The sequence below is a fragment of the Callorhinus ursinus genome, unplaced genomic scaffold (assembly GCF_003265705.2).
Source record: "Callorhinus ursinus isolate GAN/ISIS: 27379988/994484 unplaced genomic scaffold, GSC_fseal_2.0 scaffold77, whole genome shotgun sequence".
Classification (NCBI taxonomy): domain Eukaryota; kingdom Metazoa; phylum Chordata; class Mammalia; order Carnivora; family Otariidae; genus Callorhinus; species Callorhinus ursinus.
This window is the reverse complement of record NW_027397139.1, coordinates 3471272-3493202: the sequence shown is the minus strand read 5'-3', so window position 1 is coordinate 3493202 and position 21931 is coordinate 3471272. Positions and strand designations below refer to the sequence as shown.

The 21931-nt window shown below is 63.8% G+C and overlaps 2 protein-coding genes across 7 annotated transcripts; one reads left to right on the top strand and one right to left on the bottom strand.

Annotated features, from left to right (window-relative positions):
* Nucleotides 1-84: 84 nt before the first annotated feature.
* Nucleotides 85-5314, bottom strand: LSM7 (LSM7 homolog, U6 small nuclear RNA and mRNA degradation associated). Its single transcript, XM_025861283.2, has 4 exons — nt 5243-5314; nt 5069-5159; nt 1657-1728; nt 85-360 (listed from the first exon to the last, which is right to left on the bottom strand). The coding sequence occupies exons 1-4, from the start codon at nt 5246-5248 to the stop codon at nt 218-220; spliced, it is 312 nt and encodes a 103-aa protein (XP_025717068.1). The 5' UTR covers nt 5249-5314; the 3' UTR covers nt 85-217.
* A 25-nt stretch (nt 5315-5339) lies between these two features.
* SPPL2B (signal peptide peptidase like 2B) lies at nt 5340-20670 on the top strand. Of its 6 annotated transcripts, none has more exons than XM_073887341.1 (15): nt 5340-5491; nt 10690-10809; nt 11603-11773; nt 12156-12245; nt 12947-13086; nt 13417-13559; nt 13734-13830; nt 14639-14755; nt 15850-15931; nt 16599-16673; nt 16756-16818; nt 16911-17010; nt 17268-17345; nt 18681-18841; nt 19851-20670. In XM_073887341.1, the coding sequence occupies exons 1-15, from the start codon at nt 5405-5407 to the stop codon at nt 20094-20096; spliced, it is 1770 nt and encodes a 589-aa protein (XP_073743442.1). In that variant the 5' UTR covers nt 5340-5404; the 3' UTR covers nt 20097-20670. The 6 variants fall into 6 exon arrangements, with proteins under 6 accessions (XP_073743442.1, XP_073743441.1, XP_073743440.1 ...); XM_073887340.1 differs by having other exon boundaries at nt 11591-11773; nt 13420-13559; XM_073887339.1 differs by having other exon boundaries at nt 11591-11773; nt 19854-20670.
* The last annotated feature ends 1261 nt before the right edge of the window (nt 20671-21931 follow it).

The following is a 21931-nucleotide window of genomic DNA, read 5'->3' as shown; positions in this document are numbered from 1 at the left end:
GGCGGGCCAAACCCACCAGTCCCTGGGAGCAGGTTCTGCCAGAAAACCAAGACTAAAAGCAAGATTCTGGGGCTCTAGGACACCTGAGGTTTGCAGTTTTATTAAGAAAACAAAAACAACCTATATAAAAAGGAGAGTTCCGTTCCTGCGGCGGCACGCGATGCGGGGGAGGGCAGCTCCGAGTCCTCGGGCGGCCGAGGCCCGAGCCTCCACGCCGCTAGGCATCCTGCTGCTGGATGAAGGGGTTGGGGATGGCCTCCATGCCGTCCTGCGGGCAGATGAGCACCACAGAGGTGCCCCTGCACACCACCAGGCCCAGCTGACGGGTGTCCTCCGTGAGCTTGTACTGGTCGTCGGGGTCTGTGGAGCAAGAGGGAAGGGCGGGAGTGAGACGGCCCCCAGGTGGCTTCCAGACCCGAGGGGACACGGCACGCCAGGCGTGGTGGGGAGGGGATGTGGCTCTAGGGACCCGAATCAAAGGGAACCTGCCGGCTTGGGTGACAGGCCAAGGGCCTCGCCCTACTCCCAAAGCCCAGACATGCTGCCCTTGTCTCTGAGGTGACCCACGGACCACGAGGGCCAGGAGGAGCTCTGGTGACAACAGTCCACGCGTGCCCTCCTTCTACAAGGAAAACACGGCGTGGGGGACCCTGGCACCTGAGCCAGCGGAGGTCCTGAGACCACGTTAGGATGAGCAGCTGGAGGAAAAATCAGTCTGGGACTCCCAGCTCCTGCAAAAATCTCAAAGCCCTGTGGGGCAGGTCCACCGGCGGTTAAGGGTGGGATGAGAGGCCCCCACGGAGGTGACAGAGGCTGAAAACCTTGATCACTTTTGCAGTACGTTGGGGGGAGGCCAGGCGGTCCCACGTGCCAGAGACCAGGTCTGGGGCACCAGATCGTGCAGAGTAACCACTGTCCTGGGCCTGGCCCCCCCCGGAACCCACGAGGGGGGCTGTTCTGGGGCTGAGACAAGACGGCACAGACCCCACCACAGGTGAGGCCGCCCTGGGAGGAGCAGGCTCCCGGGGCCACGTGGCCTGGCGTGCCCCGAGACGCCCAGCTTGCTTCCACTTCTGGGGTTTTCCCTACGGGCCCGTGTGGTGGAGCTGTCCTTTCACAAAGGAAGAAATCATCTGGCCAAGGGGGCCGGGCCGGGATCCCAGCATGGGGGGCCAAGCAGGGCGTGTGGGCAGACCCAGACCCAGGGAGGAGAGAAGAAACTGAGGGCAAAGCAAGAGGCCTGGCGGCACCGGCCATTCAGCCGTGGCCATGCTTCCCCCACAAAGAGGCCCCTTTGGTGGCCCTGTGAATTCGTCACCAGAGTAACACAGAGTCCCCGAGGGCCAGGACCCTGCCTCCCTCCTAGGTCTGGATGTCCCCTGAATGCCTCAGACGGACTGAGCTGCAGATTGTGTCGGCAGATGGGCAGGTGCCGGCCTGACCAGTGTATGTTGCTGCACAGGCTCTGGGGACTTGGGGTGACAGGAACCAGGACCCCCGTTAGCAGCAGAGGGTCCACGCGGGGGTAGCAGGAGACGAGGGAGACCAGCTATTTGCTTCACAAGCACCGTGTCCATCACACAGCGGCAGCTCGGTGGCTTTGGGGCAGTAAAAAAGGCCCAGCAAAGAGTTTCCGAGTCCCACAGCTCTGCTCACCTCTCATGTACTCCACGGTGCCGTCAAGCACGAGATTGAGCAGTGGGTCGAACCCTTTCAGGATGCCGCTGGCTTGTAGGAACCACCGAGGAGAGAAACAGAAAGGCGTTAGATAAGCGGTCGTTCTGGGGACAGGTGCACAGAGACGGGCTCACCCCCAGAAGGTGCAGATGTGGGGAGCAGCCTCTGCAGGGACGGGAGAGAAGAGGCACCTGGGGGAAAGTGAGGGAGGGGCTCCAGGAGGGGAGCCGTGAGGATGACCCCAAACCACCCCTACCACAACGCGGTGGCAAATGTCTCCTGCAAAGGGCCAGCTGGTGCACATTTCAACCGTGTGGGCCCCATGGTCTCCATAGCAACCACTCCGCGCTGCCTTCCTGGGGCGAGGCAGCCAGAGGACACGGAGACACTCGGGTGAGGCTGTGCCACGATAAAACTTTACTCACGGATACAAAAACGTGCAATAATCGTCTCATTTTTTCAAATATTTAGAATTGTTAAAAACCGTTCCCAGCTCACGAGCCATGGCATACGGCCACACGGAAAGGAGCGGAGCACCAACCGGCGCTGCCGTGTGATGCAGCCTGAAGGCACCCCCCCACCTGCTCAGGCCTCCCCGTCCCAGGCACAGTTGGCGGAAGCGGGCGTCCCCCCGAGTCACTGCAGCTGTAGAGTCTGCACCGAGAACGGGGCTGGACGTGACCGGCAGCCCCGCTGGTGTAGGGTGCGGTCTGCAAACTATGGACCGTGGGCCAAGTCCAGCCGCGGTGCTTCTCTGAGTGGCTTGGCCAGCTCACAGCCGCGGTCACTTGCTGACGCGCGGTCTGTGGCTGTTTTCCTGCTCCAGGGGCAGACGTGACAGCTCCAACAGAGACGGTCTGGCCCTTTGGGAAAACGTCTGCCAGCCTGACTTGCTGGGTTGGAGCCCCTGGCTCTGTGGCTTCCTCTCTCCCTGCTTGTGTCCCCCCCCCCCCGCAAAACAAAGGTCACGAGGACACCCGATGGGGTTACAAGCAGTGGGCACTGCGCCTGCCCCTGTGGGTCTGTCCTCCCCAGTGGGGTGCGAGCCAGTGTCCCCCACCCCAGTGACCACCTGTGGGAGGGGACCTGTGAATATGATGGGACGTCACTCCTGTAAGTGGGTTACAGGACAAGGAAGATGAAGGAATCTGCAGATGTGATTAAGGTCCCAGAACCAGCGCACTTTCAGCTCCCCTAAAGAGAGGCTATGCTTGGTGGGCCTGACCTGATCAGATAAGCTGTTAAGGGAATAGGAATTTTGTAAAAGAAGAAACTGGAAGCGTGGGAAGGATTTTCCTGCTGGCCCCGAGGGAGCAGACTGCCATGGTGGGGACAGAGTGCTGTGGCAAGGGCTGGCAGGCAGCCTCTAAGAGCCACGAGTCCCTGGACACCTGCAGCAAGACACGGGGACCCCAGTCCTACAGCCACAGGGAATTGAATTCTGCCAACAACCAGCAGGGCGGGACGAAGGCCCTGGGCCTGAGATAACAGGCTCCTAGACACTCCTTTACTGCAACCTGTGAGACCTGGAGCCCCAGGCACCCAGACTCCTTCCTGACAGCCGCCACGAGACAGTAAATTTGTGTTGTTCAAGCTGCTAAAGTGGTGGCAACTTGCTATGCGGCATAGAAAGCCCATACAAGCACCCTGAGAAACGAGAGCTGCGTCTTGTTCACATGTCCGACGGCCAGCACGGCGCAGACAGAGCAAACACTCGTCCAGCTTTGACTTCTCACTGCTGCCAGCTACCTACACTTGCAGGCACCACGCTCTTAACCACACTGGTGCCAATCACCTGCAGCTCGGGATCGCCGTCTCAGGAAACACACTGAAGGTCAAAGAGGCAGCTGAAGAAATGAAATGTTGCTCAAGGGCTTGCTGGTGTCAGGAACCATGCTAAGCGTGCCTCCAGCCCTGTAACCCTCATGGCCCGGTGAGGCAGGCAGAGTGAAGAAATGAAGAAACAGAGCCCTACGGAAGGTAAGCTGCCCAAAGTCCCACAGGCAGTGTGCCAAAGAGCTGGGGCTCTGACCCCAGAGGCTAGGCTGCAGGGCAGCCGCCATGCCCAGGCCACACTGCCTGTAAGCATGAGCAACACTGGGCCTCGTTCCTGCCCTCTCCTCACCATGTTTCAGGGGAAGATGCAGAGTTCAGTGTCCCGTTTACCTGCATAAAACGGGGAACCATGACAGACGGTACTAGGAGCTTACACCAAAGGGGCGCGGCCCACGGTGGCGGGTCAGGGAAGGCTTCCCAGAGCAAGAACCTTGAGCTGAGAGCAGGAAAAGGACTCTGGAGTTAACCTGGAGTTAAAAAAGAGACAAGTGACCCCAAACGGAGTCAACTGTGCCAAGCCCATGCTACCAAACCAACACTTAATACCTAACCTAACTGCAGCTTCAGCTCTCCCAGAAACGCAATCTCAACCAATCAACCTGGAATTTCCGGGCAGGCACCACTGAGCTAATCCTCCTGATACACCTCCACCGTCCCCCCAAGGAGGGTGACCATGCCTGAAACAATCCACTCTTGCCTGTTCCCGCAGCCTCCCGCCTACAAAAACCTCCCATCCCGTATAGCTCCAGGAGCTCCCTTCTGTCTGTATGGGATGCTGTATGACTCAGGATTAGCCGAAAAAGCCAACAAGATCTGTAAAATTCACGCAGTTTTCTACTTCAACACCGGTAACAAGGTAGAGCTGGCAGGAGCACTGCAGCAGAGATACCTCACAGCCCTGTGGTAGCTGAGGGCTCCACGTGCTCCTCAGAGACACACAAGGCTGTCCTTTCCCCTATAGCACTGCGGGGAGCCTGGAGGGGCTGACCCGCGCACGAGAAGAGTCCGTTTGTGTTTAACAGGTCCGTCTGCTCCACACTTAAGAGACTGACTGTAGGGGCAGTGGTCTCAACCGAGGACAGAGCCGGCTGGGTTGTCAAAACTCAGGGATGCTCCCGGCATCTAGGGGCATCCAGGGTTTGCTGCTCAGCAGCCCGGAGCGCCCCGGACAGCCCTCGCAACCGAGAACAATCCGGCCCCAAAGTCACGAGTGCGGAGCCCAAGGAGCCCGGGCGCAGGGGCATCAGTGACCAGCTGGGACAGCTGTCCGGGAAGGACTCGGAGAGAGGAGCGCGCAGCAGGCAAGCCAGGCAGGTCGGGACTCCCAGTCCCGGCGGCACCAACGTGGCTCTGGGCTGTTCGGACCCCTTCCCGTGCCTCGGTTTCCCCGCGTGCGGAACGCGAGGCACAGCTCCGAACCCCTCGGCGGAGTTAGGAGGCCGGCTCGAGTTTCCCGAGCAAAGCGCTCAAGGCGGTGCCCAGGCATCCGCCACCATCCTTCCTCCGCCGTCGCTCACCCTAAATCGTTTGCGGGGTGCGGGCAGCGGGGTCTCACCTTCGCGGCCTCCCTGAAACTTCACCCGAATCGTCTTGTCGATGTACTTAGACAAGTCCAAGATGCTCTCTTTTTTCTTCTTCTCTTTGTCCTGCAGGGGAAGCAGAGCGCGTGAGGCGTAGAGCGCGGCCGGGTCCCACGCCGCCCGCCCTGCCGGCCCTGCCGCGCGCTCACCGCCATCTTGCCGCACCGCGCCGCTCTGCGCAGGCGCCGCCGCGCGCCCTTTGACCCTTCCTCCGCGCGCAGGCGCAGAGCTCACAGGGCGCAGGCGCGCCCGGGCGCGCCGGGGCGTTGCTGGGAAACATCTGGCGACGCCTGCGGCTCCGACCGGCCGACATGGCGGCGGCGGCGGCGGCGGCGGCGGCGGCGGCGGCGGCGGCGTTGGCGCGGCTCGCGGCGGCCTTCCTCCTCCTCGCGGCCCAGGTGAGGCTGCGTCGGCCCCGCCGGCCCCGCCGGCTCTGCCGGCTGCGGCACCCGGCCCCTCTGCCCCGGGGGCCAGCCTCGGGTTTGCGCGCCCCCCGCGCGGGTGGCCCGCGGGGCCGGGAGCCGGGCCGTGACCTTGCGCGCCTGTCCCCGGCCACTCTCTCCTCCCCGCCTTGTAGCCCTCCCCACCGGCAACGTCACTCAGTTGCGTCTGGGTCTGGAGTTTGGGAGCCCCCCTGCCTCCCCAGGCCCTGCTCCGTTCCGAGGTGTCCAACCGCCGCCGGCGACACCCCTGCCTGGCTGCGTGGTCTTGGCCAGGCGGCTGCCCGTCTGCGAGCCTCAGTTTCCCCTTTTCGCGCGATGTTAGCGCCCACGTGCGTGGTTGCGGTGAGCCGTCCAGCACGGCACCCAGTGCCTGGCAGTCTCGGGGAGCGGCCGGGAGCCCATCCCTGGAAGTGGGGTCGAATCGCCGCCCCATCTTCTCTCCGGTGACCTTGGGCAAGGGAGGTCCCCCCTTTGGGTGGCAGTTGCTCCTCTGCAGAAGATAGAGTACAGTGAGGACTGAGCGAGGTGATGCACATGGGGTGGTTTATGTGCAGCGTGCTCCTTCTCGGGCACTTAAAGTTAAGGGTCTCCGGGGCTAGTGGGGGGCTTGCCACCAGCCGGCTGATGTACCTACATTATCGTGAGCGCGTTTTTTATTTGCAGGTCCTCCCTCCCTCCCTCTCCCCTGGGTCATGCAGCTCTGGGAACGGTGTCCCTAACGTTAAGCCCTGCGAACGCAGCCATTCACCTTGACCTGTCCACCCCAGCCCACCACCTCTCTACTGTAGCCTCAGGTGGCTGGTGCTCTCCCACATCCCCAGTCTATTCCTGACACGGCAGGAGCGATGTCTTTGAAAGTGTGTCAGGTCTTGTTGCATCCAGATGAGAGCCTTCCTGTGGCATCCAGTGCATGTGGGAGGCCTCTGTGGTTTGGCTGCTTGGGAAGCTTCCCCTCCTTCTCTAGTTTGCTGAAGGCATCCTGGTCTCTGGTCTTCCCCGTGTCCCTGGAATGCCCCTGGTCATCTCTCTGGTCTCAACTCAGTTTTTCCCTCCCCCACCCCTGGAGAAGTTCCCTGGGCTGCCCCTCCCCCAGCTCTTGGCTGAGCCCCCATACCTCCCCCAACCCGACTCCCTCATTTTCCTCAGCAGTCTAAGCAAGTCAGGGGTAGGGACATTTTGAATGAGAGCAAAATGACAAGTGGACACAGGGTAACGGGCGCACCATGGAGGGAGTGACCTAGTTTGCCTGGGAAGGTTTTGTGGAAGCAGGGGCACCTAAGGGGTGTTCTGAAGGATGAACAGGAGTTTGCCAGGTCTCGGAGGCAGAGGGAGGGTGTTGCAGGTGATGAGCAGCTTGAACAGGGGTGAAGGTGTGAGAGCTGATGACTTATTTTGAGCAGGTGAGGAGTCCACTCTGGCTGGTAATGCAGGGTGGTATAATGCTTACACCCTGAGAAAGAGGACACCCCAAAGGAGGCCCTCAGGTGCACTTGAAGGGAGCTGGGGTTGCCCCTGCAGCTGAAGGGAACAGGGAGGGGGCAGCAGGAGTGGCTCCCCGGAAGAGGGTAAAGGGCAGGCCAATCTGTGGCCTCCCTGGGCTGGGCTGGGCAGATCAAAGGCAGATGGTGGAAGGCTCGTGGTGCTCCTGGGCAGGCTGAGGGTTTTGAACTTTGTCCTGTGTGCAAGCAGAGGACGGTGTCGGAGCATGTGATGAGAGCCCTAAAGCTGGTTCTTCCCAGAACAGAGCCCGGGCCTGTGTGTTTGTCTGCCCTGAGATAGGACAGGCGGCATTGTGGTGGGTGGGTGTGGTTCTTTGCGGAAGTTTGGGTCCCAGCGCCTGAGAATAAGACTAGTCTTCCACTGCCTGGGACGCTGCTTGTGGGCAGCCCTGAACTCATTTGCTACCATTTTGTGACCCTGGGAGAGGGATTCCCCAAATATACAGGTCTCCCCAGTGGCTACAAGATGTGCACATAAAGACAGTGGTGGAGGCTGTCACTCAGCAGATCTGAAGTCACGTTGCTGCGCTCCCACCCCTTTCCTCCCTTCTCCACTCCGTCACCTGTCTCCTCTGCCCCTCCTCCACCTCTCCCTGCCCCTCATCTGCCTCAACATCTCTTTCCAAGCTTCCTGGGTTCTTATTTCTCCGCTCTCTTCTAGAACTTACCAAGTCTTAGAAAGACGACTGCTTCCGGCCTAGACTCATTAGCTTTTCTTAAACCGCCTGATTGTGGAGTGCCTGTATGGTCTCCCCGAAGCATGGTTTCCCTAGACGTTCCTGAACCCGCTTGGTGATTGTGATGTGTCAGAAGGTGGCCTGTCTGGTAGTCCCAGTGATTTCTGGCTCTCCAGCTTGGGATGGGCCATGCTAGACTGAGTAGCACTGGGTCCTTTTGAAGAACTTCTGATCCCCTTAACTCCATGGGGGAGGAAACCATACTCTGGCATTTGACATAAACACAGGCTGATTTCCTAATGGGAAGCTGGTCGTGCAGACTGTGGGGAGAGGGGTCCGTGAGGTGGGCTTCTGTGCTCCCAAATGACCTTTTTAAAGAGAAGCAGCTTCTGTGCATTCCCCTTTCACACAAACGACACTTTTCCCCCACAACCTGGATCCCACAGAACAGGGGTCAGCAGTGTCCTGAAAAGGGCCAGACAGTGAGTATTTCTGGCTTTGTGGGCCACATGGTCTCTGTCGCAACCACGCAGCCCTGCAGGAGTCCTGAGAGCGGCCAGAGGCCCTGCATACAGGAATGGGGCAGCTGTGTTCCAATAAAACTTTATTTAGAAGCACAGAAGGTGGGCTGCATGAGGCCTGTGGGTTGAGAGGTCCTCTCTTCCCCACCATGGCCCATGGTAAGGAGGCGCCAGGGGTTCTGAGCTTGGGGTGACCCTTTGGAAGGGGGGTACAGCCAGGTAGAGCACTTAGGGCCAGGTTGAGGGGTGCCCTTGGGGGGGCAGTCTGGTGGAGAGAACGGAAGAGAGGACTCCTAATGCCTCTGGTGGAGGGAGTGAGGTGACACGTGAGGTGCCTGGAGGTTGGCCAGAGCAGGTGGAGGAAGGGCGCGGCCTTCGTGAGGTGCTCTAAGACCCCTGGTTGGCCTCGGGCAGCATCTGGCCTTGCCCTCCTGAACCTGGGTTCTGGGAGCTCAGTGCACAAGCATGGCTTCCCCGCACACCCCCAGCAGTGCACGAGGCGTTCGATGTCTCCCTCGAGGCAACAGGCCACGGCGTCAGATCGGAGGTGCCCGCTGGAGGAGCGGTGGTCGGGGACCCTGGGGAGGACCAGGGCGCGCCCCCCCCCCCCCCCGCGCCCCTGCCCGCCTGCCTGCCGCGGGGTTGGGATGCCCTGGGGCCTCCATGCTGCCGCCACAGCAGCGCGACCAGGGTGGGGTGAGAAGCTCCTGGAGTGGCCGGGGCCTTGCTGAGCTTCCACCGATGGTCTGGCCGAACGGAAGCCAGTCACTGGCCCAGGCCTGGTGTCGGGGGCCGCGGTCCATCAGGAGCCTCGGCCCAGTCAGCTGCACGCTCTGCCCCCACGGCGAGGCGTGCGTCTTGCGCCCGGATCCCATCAGGCATCTGTGTCAGGCAAGCGGCTCTAGGTGTTTGGCTCCTTGGCAGATTCTTGGGGTTCCAAGGAGGGGGTTTTCCATCTTAGTCTTGAGCGTTTGCAGCCTAAGGAGAGCACAGGCTACAGAAGCGTGGGCCCCAGGAGCCCAAGGTGCGCAGAGCAGGCTTCCGGGCCAGGTGTGCAGGGCTCCCTGGGGGAGTGGTGGCTGGACTGACCCCCTCGGCTCCTAGCACCGGGCTTCTCTCCTGAGACACCCCCCCTCCCTCAGCAGGCCCCCGGGGGCTACTCAGACTTGGGGTGAGCCTGCCTAGGGGCAGAGCCACCAAGACCTGGGCCCCAAATGCTGTGTGACCTGCTGTTGACGAAATCCAAGGATAGAGGCTGTGCTTGTGGGGGGGCCCTTTGCCCCAGCCCGAGCCCAGGGTAGGGGAGGAGGTGGGAGAGGGCCCCCTGCACTCCGGTCCGCCAGCCAGCCAGGCAGCAGCTCTAGGGAGGGGTGCAGTGGTTCAGGCAGGAGATGTGGGTGAGCAGGGAGTGGGGACGCCTTTGTGTGAAACAATGGCTTTTCATGGAGATTAAGCCGGTGTTCAGCAGAAAAGATGAGAGTCAGCCCCTCTGTCCCAGGCCCCCAGCCATTCCACTGTCCTTGAGGGTTGTCCAGTGTTTCGAGAACTGTGGGTCCTGCCCCTGTGCCTCGCTTTGAAGTCAGACAAAGCTTGCTGGGTCCTCCTGACCCTCTGGGTGTGGCCCTTCCCGAGCAGCCAGCTGCCCTGTGGGGGACCATGACGCTCTAGCTGCCCCTTCCTCCTTCCGGGAAGCTGGGGCTGGGTGGGGAGACAGGCTTCGCTGGCTCGGGGTTGTGGGGAGCGAGCTGTCCGTGCCCTGTTGGTGTCTGCATGGCTCTTCCTCCGTTGCAAAGTCTCAGAGTTCCCAGCCCCAGAGCCGCCCGCCCTGCAGACTGCCTACTTCCTGCCACGCCTCCGAACCTGGCGGTCGGTCGGTCCCCACTGGGATCCCACTGGTCTGTGCCTGGCAGGGGCCAGTCATGTGACCAAGGCGCCGAGGTTCCCCTGGAAAGTGAGGTGTGGCATGAGGGCCCGGAGCCGGCTGGCCTCAGCAGGTAGTGCCCAGTAGGTAGGCTTTCCAGGAGCCTGTGGGTCAGGGGCAAGGAAGTTTCCAGGCCTGGCAGGCCTTGCCCTGTGTTCCTGGCCTCCAGCCACCACCCAGTCCTCGGGGTGGATCTGCGGGCTCACCGTGTCCTCCTCGTGACGGAGCCATGGGGTGTTCATTCTCCCTGTGCTGTCAATCCTGCGAGGGCCCTGTGAGGTGGTGCTGTCCCAGCCGTGGGAGCCACAGGGAGGGGACCTCACAGGGTGCAGTCAGCACCGGGGTCTCCCTGGGGAAGCCCGTTCCCGTGCTGGCTGCCCTGCCTTGTTTTCTCCACCGTAAGATGTCTGTGCTGGTGTCCCATCTGTCCTGTAGGAGGGAGGAAACCAGCCTAAACCCTGGGCGGGGGTGTCCTCGTTTGGCTCAGACCCTGCTGCTTCTGCCGAGCTCTCTGACCACTGCCTTGTCACTCCAGGTGGCCTGTGAGTATGGCATGGTGCACGTGGTCTCCGAGACAGGGGGCCCTAAAGGCAAAGACTACTGCATTCTCTACAACCCACAGTGGGCCCACCTGCCACATGACCTTGGCAAAGCGGTGAGTGCCCGCTGGGGCCCTTCCTCATGCGGGTCTTCCCACTGGGGTCTTTCCTTGTGGGCCTGGCAGGCCTGGAGGTGCTCTGGGGCGCCCCCTCTGGACTTGGGGTTGGGTCTGTCCTGCTGACTGCCACCCCTCTGCTCCCCAGCCTGGTCCCTGGAGGGGCTGCTAGACATCTCATCTTGCAGGGAGCCTGCTGGAGGACAGAGGAAGGGCCTCAGCTGCGAAACCAATGTGGGGGTCACACTCCAGGGGCTGCTGGGGTCTCAGATGGCCTCTCTGGGCCTTGGTTTCCTTGGTCAGAAACAAAAGATGTCCAGGTGTTGTGGAGGAATGGCCCCCACCAGGGGCACTTGCCAAGCCCCCACACACTGGACCAGGGCTGGCTGGCAGAGTGGTCCTGAGGAGTGAGGACTGGCCGCATGTGGCATGGTGTGTGGGTGATTCTCACCCTGAGGCCACCGCTCCCATCTGCCGTGGAGGCAGGGAGGGTCTCCCAGTGGGCCTCCTCTGAGCACTCACCCGCCTCTGTCCCTCCTATTTGCCTTGCACTTGGGTGTGTGTACGTATATGCTCGTACATGTGTGTGTGTGCGGGTGCAGGGGCGTGTGTGTGTGCGGGTGCAGGGGCGTGTGTGCGCGCGCGTGTGTGTGCAGGGGCGTGTGTGTGTGCGCGCGCGTGTGTGTGTGTGTGTGCAGGGGCGTGTGAGTGTGTGCGTGCGTGTGCCCCTCCCCCCCGTTGACTTTTCTAGATCAGCTGGTGTAAGTGCCACGTTCCCCAGTCTCTCCTGCAGGTGCGGGACTGGACGGCCTCCGTGCTCTGCTCTCCACCCGACCTCCCCGCCAAAGGCTTCAGCAACCAGATCCCGCTGGTGGCGCGGGGAAACTGCACCTTCTATGAGAAAGTGCGGCTGGCGCAGGGCGGCGGGGCCCGCGGGCTGCTCATTGTCAGCAAGGAGACGCTGGTATGGCCCCAGGAGTTGGCTGACTGTGGCGACGCATCGTCTCGGAGGGGCCGTGTCCCAGAGCAGCCCTGGGGGTTCTGTAGGGTTGTCTCCTATAAGGCCTTGGGGCAGAGCTCTGGGGGTGCCTCCTGAGGGGCAGGTGGCATCCCGGGGTAGATTGGCACCTTAGCGACCTGACCCCAAGGCTTAAAAGTGGAGAGCTTCTCCTCCCCCAGTGGGGAGAGACAGACAGACACACGCCACACACACACCCCATCTCTGCTCCCCCCACAAGTGGGCTGGCTCTGCGGGCCCTGCGGTTGGGGGGCAGCCTGTCTCTCACCCCAGGTGGGCCTTGGTAAACCGTCCCATCATTCCCGCACCCCCTCCTCTTGGCCCCCAGGTGCCCCCAGGAGGCAACAAGACACAGTATGACGAGATCGGGATTCCCGTGGCCCTGCTCAGCCACAAAGACATGCTGGACATCTTCAAGGTAGGGCCTCCTGCCCCCTCCAGTCTGCACCTGGTCTGGCGCCGTAAGTACCAGGTGGGCAGGGACCCAGGAGCGAGGCTGCCCACTGGGGGCTGGTGGGTGGGTGGTTCCTGCCACACTCGTCACCAGCTCCCCGGGAAAGCCTGGCGGTGCCACAGAGCAGCGGGAACGGAGAACCGGCCCCAGAGGTCAGAGCGCCCAGGGCCTCTCTGCCACGCAGCCACTGGGCACTGGCTCCCAGGCCGGCCGACCCTGCCCACGTCTGGCCCTGTCTGACCAGAGGCCCGTGTTCACCCACGGTTTGGGGAGTTGATTCAGGAGCCGGCAAGCTTCCAGACACAAGCAGAACGGGAACGTTCAGTCTTTGTGGGAGCGTCTGCACGTTTCCATCCTGACTGCAGCTTCCACAGCTCTCCCCAGCCAGCCAGACGCTTCCCAGGCGATGTGCCCTGTTCTGTGTGTGCACACGCGTGTCCAGGTTTAGGGCTTGTGTCTCCACACGTGCACGGGCCCCTCACCTGACCTCGTGGGAAGCTTGTTCTGCCAGAGTTGATTTCCTTGGGGTGGGCGTGGTGGGTGAAGGCATGGGCTTTGGGGGTCCCCCCGAGACAGGCTCTCCCTGGGCCATGGCTCTCTGGGGTGGGCTTGGGGACAGGGGACGGCGGCTCCAACCTTGAGCTCTGGTGCGTTTTCTGAGGCAGAGTTTTGGCCGAGCAGTGAGGGCAGCGCTCTACGCCCCCAGCGAGCCCATGCTAGACTACAACATGGTCATCATCTTCATCATGGCCGTTGGCACTGTCGCCCTCGGGGGCTACTGGGCCGGGAGCCGGGACGTGAGGAAGTGAGTGCCCAGGGAAGCCTGTGGCGGGGCCCGTGCTGGACGGGGTCAGTGGGCGGCCCCGGCGCTGGACAAGGGGGTCCCGTCGCTCTCCATCGAAGTGGCTGTGGCTCTCGGGGGCCGGGGGCCCACCTTGCGACCCCTCACTGCACAGTCTCGTGAGGTCCCTGGGGTCGGCCTGGCGCTCTTGTGGATGACAGGGCAAGGACACGCAGCGGGCGTGGGGGGGGGGTGCCCCTTGGCCCTGCCGCTGCCTGTCCCCACCCTGTCCCGGGGCCCCTGGGCGCTGTGCCAGCCGGCAGGGTGTCCCCCAGCCTCGCCTGTGCCTCCCAGAAGGTACGTGAAACACAAGCGGGACGACGGGCCCGCAAAGCAGGAGGCCGAGGCCGTGGACGTGAGCCCCGTCCTGGTCTGCGTCTTCGTGGCCATGTGCTGCTCCGCGCTGGTGCTGCTGTACTACTTCTACGACCGGCTCGGTGCGTCCCCGGGGGGAAGCCGCTTGCTTATGGGGTGAATGGGGGCCGCCGGCCCTCCTGTTCGCCGGGAGCCGGCCCCCCTGCCCAGGCGCGCAGCCCCGCGGAGCCCTTCCCGGGGGCGGGGTGGGCGGGGCCCCGGCGACCCCGCCCCTCAACGCCCGCCCCGCCCCGCAGTCTATGTGACCATCGCCATCTTCTGCCTGTCCTCCTCCACGGGCCTGTACAGCTGCCTGTCACCACTGGTCCAGAGGCTGCCATTCGGCAGATGCAGGTAGGCCCCCGTGGGCGGCCCCCGCCCGGCCCGGCACCCACGGCTCTGCTCGCCCCAAGTCCGTTGGCCTCCCGTCTCCTGGTTCCCGAAGCTGCAAGCTCTGCTTGGACGGTGCCGAGGACGCCCTGCCTGTCCCGTGGCCCCGGTCTGGCACGGCGTGGGCAGGCATCCCACGCTCTCTCAGCGCTGCCCGGGGCTCCCGGCCTCAGGAGCAGGGCAGAGCAGGGCAGAGCAGGGAAGTGGGCGGGGGTTCTCCGGCCTCCCTCTCCCTGCTTCCCATCCCGTTCCAGCTCAGGCCCAGTGGGGACAGCGTGGGTGCTTGTCGGTCCCAGGCAAGGGTGGCAGGGCAGGGCCATGTGGGCGCAGGCGCTGCTGGTCCAGGCCTGGGCGGGGGCGGGGGGCTAACCTGCCAGGGGCCTGGTCTGGTTCTGAACAGGCCGGTGGCCCACCGCCGAAAAGTTTAGACGAAGACAGATGGGTGCTCAGAAAGCTCGGCTTGTGGGGTGAGGCCTTTTCAGGCTGCTGTCCAGGGTCAGAGGTCAAGGGACTGCAGCAGGCGGGCAGTGGGCTCCTGTGGGCAGGGCGCTAGCTGAGGTCTGCCCACGCCTGAGTGCTCACCCCGGCTCTGCTCTGGTCTGCCCTGGGGGACCTCCCTTCTGGAGACGCCATAAGGCGTGAAGATGGATGTTAATAGGGAATGTGGAGTGGAGGAGGGGGCAAGGCAGGGTGGTGGGGAAGGGGTGAGGTGAGCCCCGGGTGCTGGCGGCAGCAAGGAGCCGGCTGCCCCTGATGGCCGCCCCGCTCCCAGGGTCCCCGACAACAGCCTGCCCTACTTCCGCAAGCGCCCTCGGGTCAGCATGCTGCTCCTCGCACTGCTCTGCCTGGCCGTCAGCGTGGTGTGGGGAATCTTCCGGAACGAGGACCAGTGAGTGCCACCCCCTCTGCGGGCTGTCCTCAGACGCACCCTGGGCCTCGGCGCCGCCCCCCCCCCCGAGGCTGCGAATGTGGGCCGTGTGGGGCCCGGTGCTGCTGCCCGCATCCGGTGTCACCGTGTTTGTCTGGCTGCCACATGAGCGGCGGCGATCGGGATCTGGGTACGAGATGCCGCCAGCCCTCCTGGCCCCGGGTGCCCCGAGCACGTGTCCTCCAGGGCGCCTCAGCGGGGCCCGGTGCCCCAGTGCAGGGAGGCCTGGAGGCTGCAGGGCACCCCCCCCGCCGCCACCCAGCCCCTCTGACACCATCTGGCGCTCCCTCTGAGCTTCTTGTGAGGCCGTCAGCCACTCTTGGCTGCGCTGCCGCTTGGAGCCCCGACAGATTTAATTGGCAGAAGGAAAACGTGAAAATATTTTGAGTCCTTTGTACACAAAGAGAACGGGAGCTCTCACAGTTAGACTCAAGCCAGAAGGCTTGCTCCGTTCTGTAAAATTAGAACAGGCCCCGTTCCCACCGCGTCTGGGCGCCCACTGGCCGCCCGCGAACCTTCTCTTTGTCCTTCACGGCCGCCCTGCCCGGGAGAGGCTTTCATCCTGGTTCCACAAGGGTGCCCTGGGTGTGGGTAGGGGCGAGACTGCACACGGCGCGTGTGGCCCTGCGCTGGCGGCTCCCTGGCGGTGCTGGGGTCACACGTTTGCCTCTGCGTCCCCCCTGCCTGTCTGTCCCTGAGCCCCTGTCTCCCGGGCCGAGAGGTGGGGTGTGGAACCTGGCTGGGCAAGAGTTTGACTTTTCTAAATCGTGTAAAAAATAGTTTTAAAGAGAGATTTGAGTCCAGTAGCTGCACGACGCCCCCGTGCCCGCCCCATGATGTGTGTGTGGTGTCGGGGTCGGCAGTCGCTGCCCCACCTGTGCCCAGCGCAGTGAGGGGCCCTGCCGCCCTCCTCGGGGCCCGCGCCCGGGGCGTCACAGCATGACGGGTTCAGCTGGGCAGGGACAGCTCGGGAAACTCTGGCAGCTGAGGCGGCTGAGGAAGGAGTGACCGGTGGAGCCCCTGCCCCAGCGGGTGGCCACCACTCTGCCTTCCAGGTGGGCCTGGATCCTTCAGGATGCGCTGGGCGTCGCCTTCTGCCTCTACATGTTGAAAACCATCCGCCTCCCCACTTTTAAGGTGAGCGCCCCGAGGACGTGGGGCCGTGGGCGGCGGCGTCCTGAGGGCCTCCTCCATGTCCGTCACGTGCCTCAAGTGGCTCAGGCCTGCCCTCACCTGCTTGTGCTTGGGCGTCCCTGGCCCTCCGTGGGCAGCATGGTCTTTGTGCCTCGGTCTCTCCCGCCGCCTCCCCAGTGACAGGGCTTCAGGAGCCGCTGAGATCTGCCTCTCAGCATGGCAGCCACGCCAGTGACCACCAGGCCGTGAGGAGGCCCGGAACCCTGCCCGGGGGCGGCCACTCTGCAGGGGGGGGGGGGGGATGTTGCTCATATGGGCAGGCGGGTGCGGTCGGCGGCCCCCAGCCAAGGCCCCAGGCCGTCATCCCCGAGGAGGAGCACGCGGGGAGCCGTGACGGGCTCAGCACCCCACGTCCACAGCGACCGGTCACACAGCGTGTCGCCCGAGCCCCACGCCTCCCAGCTTTTCCATCCCCCAGAAACCTTCGCGAGCCTGACCTCGTGGTGCTGGGGACGGGACTGGGTTTGCACAGATGTCCCCTCGTGGCTTTGGCCCAGCGGCACATCTGAGCCTTGTGAGGGGGCGGGAGGGGTGGGACGCGTGCCGGGGTCCGTGGGGGTCCGTGCGCCTGCCGGCACCTCGCGCGGCCATCAGGACCTCGCCTCCCCAGGCCTGCACGCTGCTGCTGCTGGTGCTGTTCGTCTACGACGTCTTCTTTGTGTTCATCACGCCCTTCCTGACCAAGGTGGGCGCCCCCACCCGTGCCCCGCTGCCCCAGCCCCAGCCCCGCGCACCCTCCTCCCTGACGCGGCCCCCCCCTTTGTTAGAGCGGGAACAGCATCATGGTGGAGGTGGCGACCGGGCCCTCGGACTCGGCCACCCACGAGAAGGTATGTAGCGGGCCCGCGGCTGGGGCACTGCCGGTGGGGGGCGGGGGTTGGGGCGGTCCTGGAGCCTGCTGCCCCCTCGCCCCCCCCCCCAGCTCCCCATGGTCCTGAAGGTGCCCAGACTGAACGCTTCGCCGCTCGCCCTATGTGACCGGCCCTTCTCCCTGCTGGGCTTCGGGGACATCCTGGTGCCAGGTACTGGAGCACGCCGCGCCGGGGTGGGTCCCCGGGGAGTGTCAGGCCAGGGCGGCCGGCGGGTGCAGACGGAACGGAGCAGGCGGGGGCGGGCGGGCCCCGGGCTCCCGGGCTGCCCGCGGCTGCCCTTGGGGCGGGTCCCTCCTGCGCACTGCGGGGTCTGCGCCTGGCCGCTGGCTCGGTGGGCCGGCCGTCTGCAGGAGCAGGGACGGCGCAGGCTCTCACCCGCGCCCGGCCCACGCCCCTTCTCCCCGCAGGGTTGCTCGTGGCATACTGCCACAGGTTCGACATCCAGGTGCAGTCGTCCAGGGTCTACTTCGTGGCCTGCACCGTGGGTAAGCACCCTCGAGCTCGGCCCCGGAAGCGGGCTCGCCTCGCACCCTTCTTGCGTCCCCATGACTCTCGAGGTCGCGTGTCCTTCCTTGTGTTCTTTTGTCTTTCTTCTGTCCTTGTTTCTCTGGTTACCAAAGTCATTCACGTAGAAGTGACCTTTTCTGTGGAGCCCTGATTGCTTTTAACGTTTTGCAAACCGACTGGATTGCCTGCCTCTGGTCAGCCCTCCAGGAGGAGCCGCGAGCTCACCCGATGGCGCTTGTCGGTGTGCACGCGTGCTCCCCCCCAACCAGGCGGGAGGCACTCTGACCCCCTCGTGCGTGGGGCGGGGGGGCAGCATGCCTGGGCCCGGCAGCCAAGCCCGGCAAAGGGGAGGCCCCAGGACGACCCAGGCTGACCTTCCGGGTGCACTTCGGGGTCGTCACCGTCTGCCCCTTCCCGCCCTGGCTCCTGCAGGCGCGGGCACGCCCCCTCGTTCCACTCGCCATCCCTGAACCTCCCCTTGGGCCTTGCATCCTCGCGATGGTCCTTGAAGTGCCGCTGCGGGGTTCTGTGTGAGACCCTGTTTGTCAGGTGGTTTCTGTAGTTCCTTGTCATTGAAATTGCACACCTTTTATCGGCAGCAAACACCTTTATTCCTTCGTAGTTGGCTTCTGTTGAACCACTTCTTTAGGACGCGGGGTAAGTGTCAATAGCGCTCTGCCCCCGGAGCGCCAGGTGAGGACCAGACAGGAGCCGCGGGCGGAAGTAGGTGCTAGAGACCAGCCGTGAAGGTTTGTTTTCTCGTAGCTCTTTCCTGAGGTACCTCAGGTCGCGATCAGGACGGGGAGCCGCTGTGTGGTGTGTGAGTGAGCACGCCGTGCTCGTGCCGGACAGAGAGCCGACCCCCTCAGCCCTCGCCGCCTCCCCGGCTGTTTGACGAGAGCGGAAATGCCCTTCTGTACCACCACAGGCCACTTACCGAAGTTTGGATTTCCTGGTTTTGTGCATACGTTGCTTGCGTTCAGAATTGTCTTTCTACTTGAAGGCCTAGAGACCGGGACAGTCAGGCGCGGTCACAGGCCTTTCTCTAGCGGCCTCCCTGGGTCCGGGGCCTGGGCCTCGCTGCTGCCCCACGGTCGCCCCCGCCGGCCTCATGCCCGTCCCAGCGCAGCAGGGCGGGAGCGCGCGTCCAGAGGAAGCCGGCCGGTCCGTGCGCGTGCAGCCCTCCCCGTGTGCCCCCTGTGCGGCGCCCCACCTCCCCGGTCCCGGGTGCTCCTCGGTCCTGCTCCGGCGTGCCCGCGGCGGGGGTGCGGGGCCGTCAGCCGGGGTGACACGCGGCCCGTCTCTCTCCGCAGCCTACGGCATCGGCCTCCTGGTGACGTTCATGGCGCTGGCCCTGATGCAGCGTGGCCAGCCTGCTCTCCTCTACCTGGTGCCCTGCACGCTGATGACAAGCTGCGCCCTGGCGCTCTGGCGCAGGGAGCTGGGCATGTTCTGGACGGGCAGCGGCTTTGCGGTGAATACCAGTTTGATATGACTGTCTGCGAGCAGTAATAACCCAATAAGCTCTAACTAGAATTACAGTTGAGTAAAACCTCCCAGTTTCACGACTAAACCCCACAGCCTGTGTCCCGTGGTCAGTGTTTCCCTGTCCCCACAAGGTTTGCTTTGCTGTCATGTCCCTGTGGCTCTGACCCTCCGGGTGTGGCTTGAGCACGGTGCCAGTCCCAAGGGGCGGTAATACCCCATCGGATTGGACCTTGGCTTCCGGCTGTTCCCACCGTCAGGGACGCAGTGCTGAGCTTGGGGCCCCGGAGCTCCTCTCCAGTGTGGGCTCACGGCGCTCGTCTTGGTGCTGCTGGTGTTGGCACCAGAAGAGGAGGGGACTGGAGGCTTCTCTTACCGTAACATCAGGCCTTCGGTGTGAAAGCACAAGGTCTCGTGTGTCCGCGCCCCAGGCGGTGCTGACCTTCTCCCGCTGCGTGTCAGTGAATCATGGGAGCTCCGAAGGGCCCTAGGCATTTCCCGAGTGTGACCCGGGGCCCCCAGGGTGGAGCCTGTTGAGCTTGTTGTGGAAGTTGAAACACGCGTCATCTCCATTCCGGCCTAGAGACGCTGAACGGAGCAGGGCTCCAGGGCACCCCATTAATTAACCAGACGATATAACCCGGTAATGGGAATTTTCGCCCTCCCCCGGACCCTCGGGGAAGCACCCCAGCCTCACTGCCTACCGTCCTCAAAGGGTCTCAGTCCCAGTGAGCGCTGGTTTTGCCACAGAGCAGGTAGCTTAGTTCTGGAGGGTTCAGGAGGTGGGGAACGAGCCAGACACGTCAGAGTCAGGGTTTCTGCTGCAGCTGGCCATCCCGTGGCCCGCCTGCTGGTGGTCATAGGTGGTCCCAAGGGAAGGTGGCTCCTGGGCCTGGAGCTGGACCCTCCGGGGATGCTGACTCCTCCGCCCTCCCACCCCAGGCTGTCCCCCGGGCTTTGCTGACCAGTCCCACGCCTGACTGCAGCCTCTCTTACAGAAGGACCTACCTCAGTCTCCTTGGGCGCCATCTGCAGCCGAGGACCCGCAACCTCGGAAGGACTCCGCCACCGGCCTCCCCCAGCCGCCTCCAGGCGAAGGACTGGCCAAGTGCCCCCCGCCCATGGAGCAGCCCCCAGAAGTGTCCGCGCCCGAGGAGACCGGGGCCGGAGCACCCCCCCAGGAGCCCGTGAGCCCCGCAGGCCCCACCCCCGAGCCCACAAGCCTGGTAGGCGCCTCGGCCTAGGAGGTGGCGTAGACTCTCGGGCCCTCGCTGCTGCCCCACCACGCTGAGAGACCCCGAGACTGGACCTGCCCGGCCCCCCCAACTTGGTGCTCCGGTCTGGCCGATGCCCCTGCTCTTCCTCCTCCTCGAGCCGAGCCCAGCTGCAGCCCAGACCCTCTCCAGCTCCGCTCCCAGCTCACGTGGCTGCCGCAAGCCCCTGCCCCCACTCTGGCCCACGAGGTCACCATCAGCGTCATGCGAGCGCCCAGCTCCACGGTCTTGCCTGTCAACTCGGTGTTTCCTTGGCAAGGGCAGGAAGCTCCCCCTCCGACCGCCCACGGCTGCAGATCGCCCACATTTGGTGCTTACCACGCTGCCGCTTCCCTCAGGTTGTTGCCCGCACCGCGCTGGGCCAGACACTGGTCGGCAGAGCCCCGTAGTGCAGCCCGGCTGGTGTGCGTGCCGCTGGCTGGCCGGGGCCAGACCTGCCTCGGGGTCGGCGGGGGCCGCGCAGGAGCCTCTTCCGTCCGTCTGGGCCGCCCGCATCTGTGCTCCAGCTTCGCCGCCTGTTAATAAACGGCCACGACTTGTTGAACTCGGGTGGTGTCGCCTCTTGGGTCTGAGTCTCTGGGACGGCCCTCGTCAGGGCAGCCGGGCGCCCCGTCCATGGGGCTGCGTCCTTCCCGTCGGCTCCGTTCTTTCAACTTAGAGGGATTTGGGGGGGTGCCCCCACCCTCCTCATGACATCTGCACGCTCCCAGCCCCACCCCAGCCCGGCCTCTAGGGACAACACTGGCCAGGCGAGCGCAATTTTTGCGCTCCACCCGGGAGCTTCTGGAATGTGGAGAATATTCTGGAACTGGCATTTTGTCTTCTACCTCACTGACAGGGTTCTCCGAACGTCACGACGGAAATGCTGCAGTAGGACTGGCCGCGGGGCGGCGGCCCCCACACCGTGGCACGTGCCGGTCCACGCAGCCTCCAGACTCAAGCCCAGAAAGCTGTTTCCACCGACGTGACGTGAAGGCACAGATCCCCCAGCCACGCGGTCCCAGCTCTGTCCCCTGTCTGTCTGCTGCTCAGTTGCAGACAGCAGGCACGGGATCAACCATGATCCATTCCAAAAAATACCAGCGCCAGACAGACTCACACACAGCCTTTGTTAGCCATGCTGCTCTAAGAAGAAATGATGTTTATTCCAAAAAAAACCAAAAACGTCTCCCACCTGTTTGTGTGTCTCTTAAAACAACAGGTGACCCGGGAGGGAGACCAGTCGGCCCCAGAGAGCCGCCCGACGGGGAGGCCAGACCGGGGTGCAGGGTCTGAGCGGACCGCCCCCACACCGACCTGCACGTCCCTGACCTAAGCCATTTTGTACGTTTTGGTGTAGGAGCCAGAATCTCTCCGTTCTCCGTGTTTGACAAGCGTCGGGGGATCCGAAGGCGGATGTTCGTTCCTGAGGTTTCTGTGTTCCGTCTCTGCTCGCTTCTGTTTGAATCTTACAATTAAACGCAGCTTTTGAGAGCCGCCGCTTGGCCCTCATCTTCTCCGCGGTGTGGCCCCGGCCTGCAGGGTCGGCTGTGCCGAGGTGCCGGAGCGAGTCCACAGCGGCCGTGTGGGGCTGGGGTCCTGATTCGCGGCATGAGAGAGTCAAAGGAAGCCTGGCCGCCTGTCGCGGGCCCGTGGACTTGGTGTGAAGAGCTAGCTGGCCGGCGGCTGGGGTCTTCCGGCCACAACTCGTTGGCCCTGCTGCTGCAGCCACGTGACACAGCATGTGGCACACTGGCGTGGCCACGGCCAGGACGCTGCCGGACACGGAGATACGGAGTCCCACGTGCTTTTCCCAGGTCATGAAA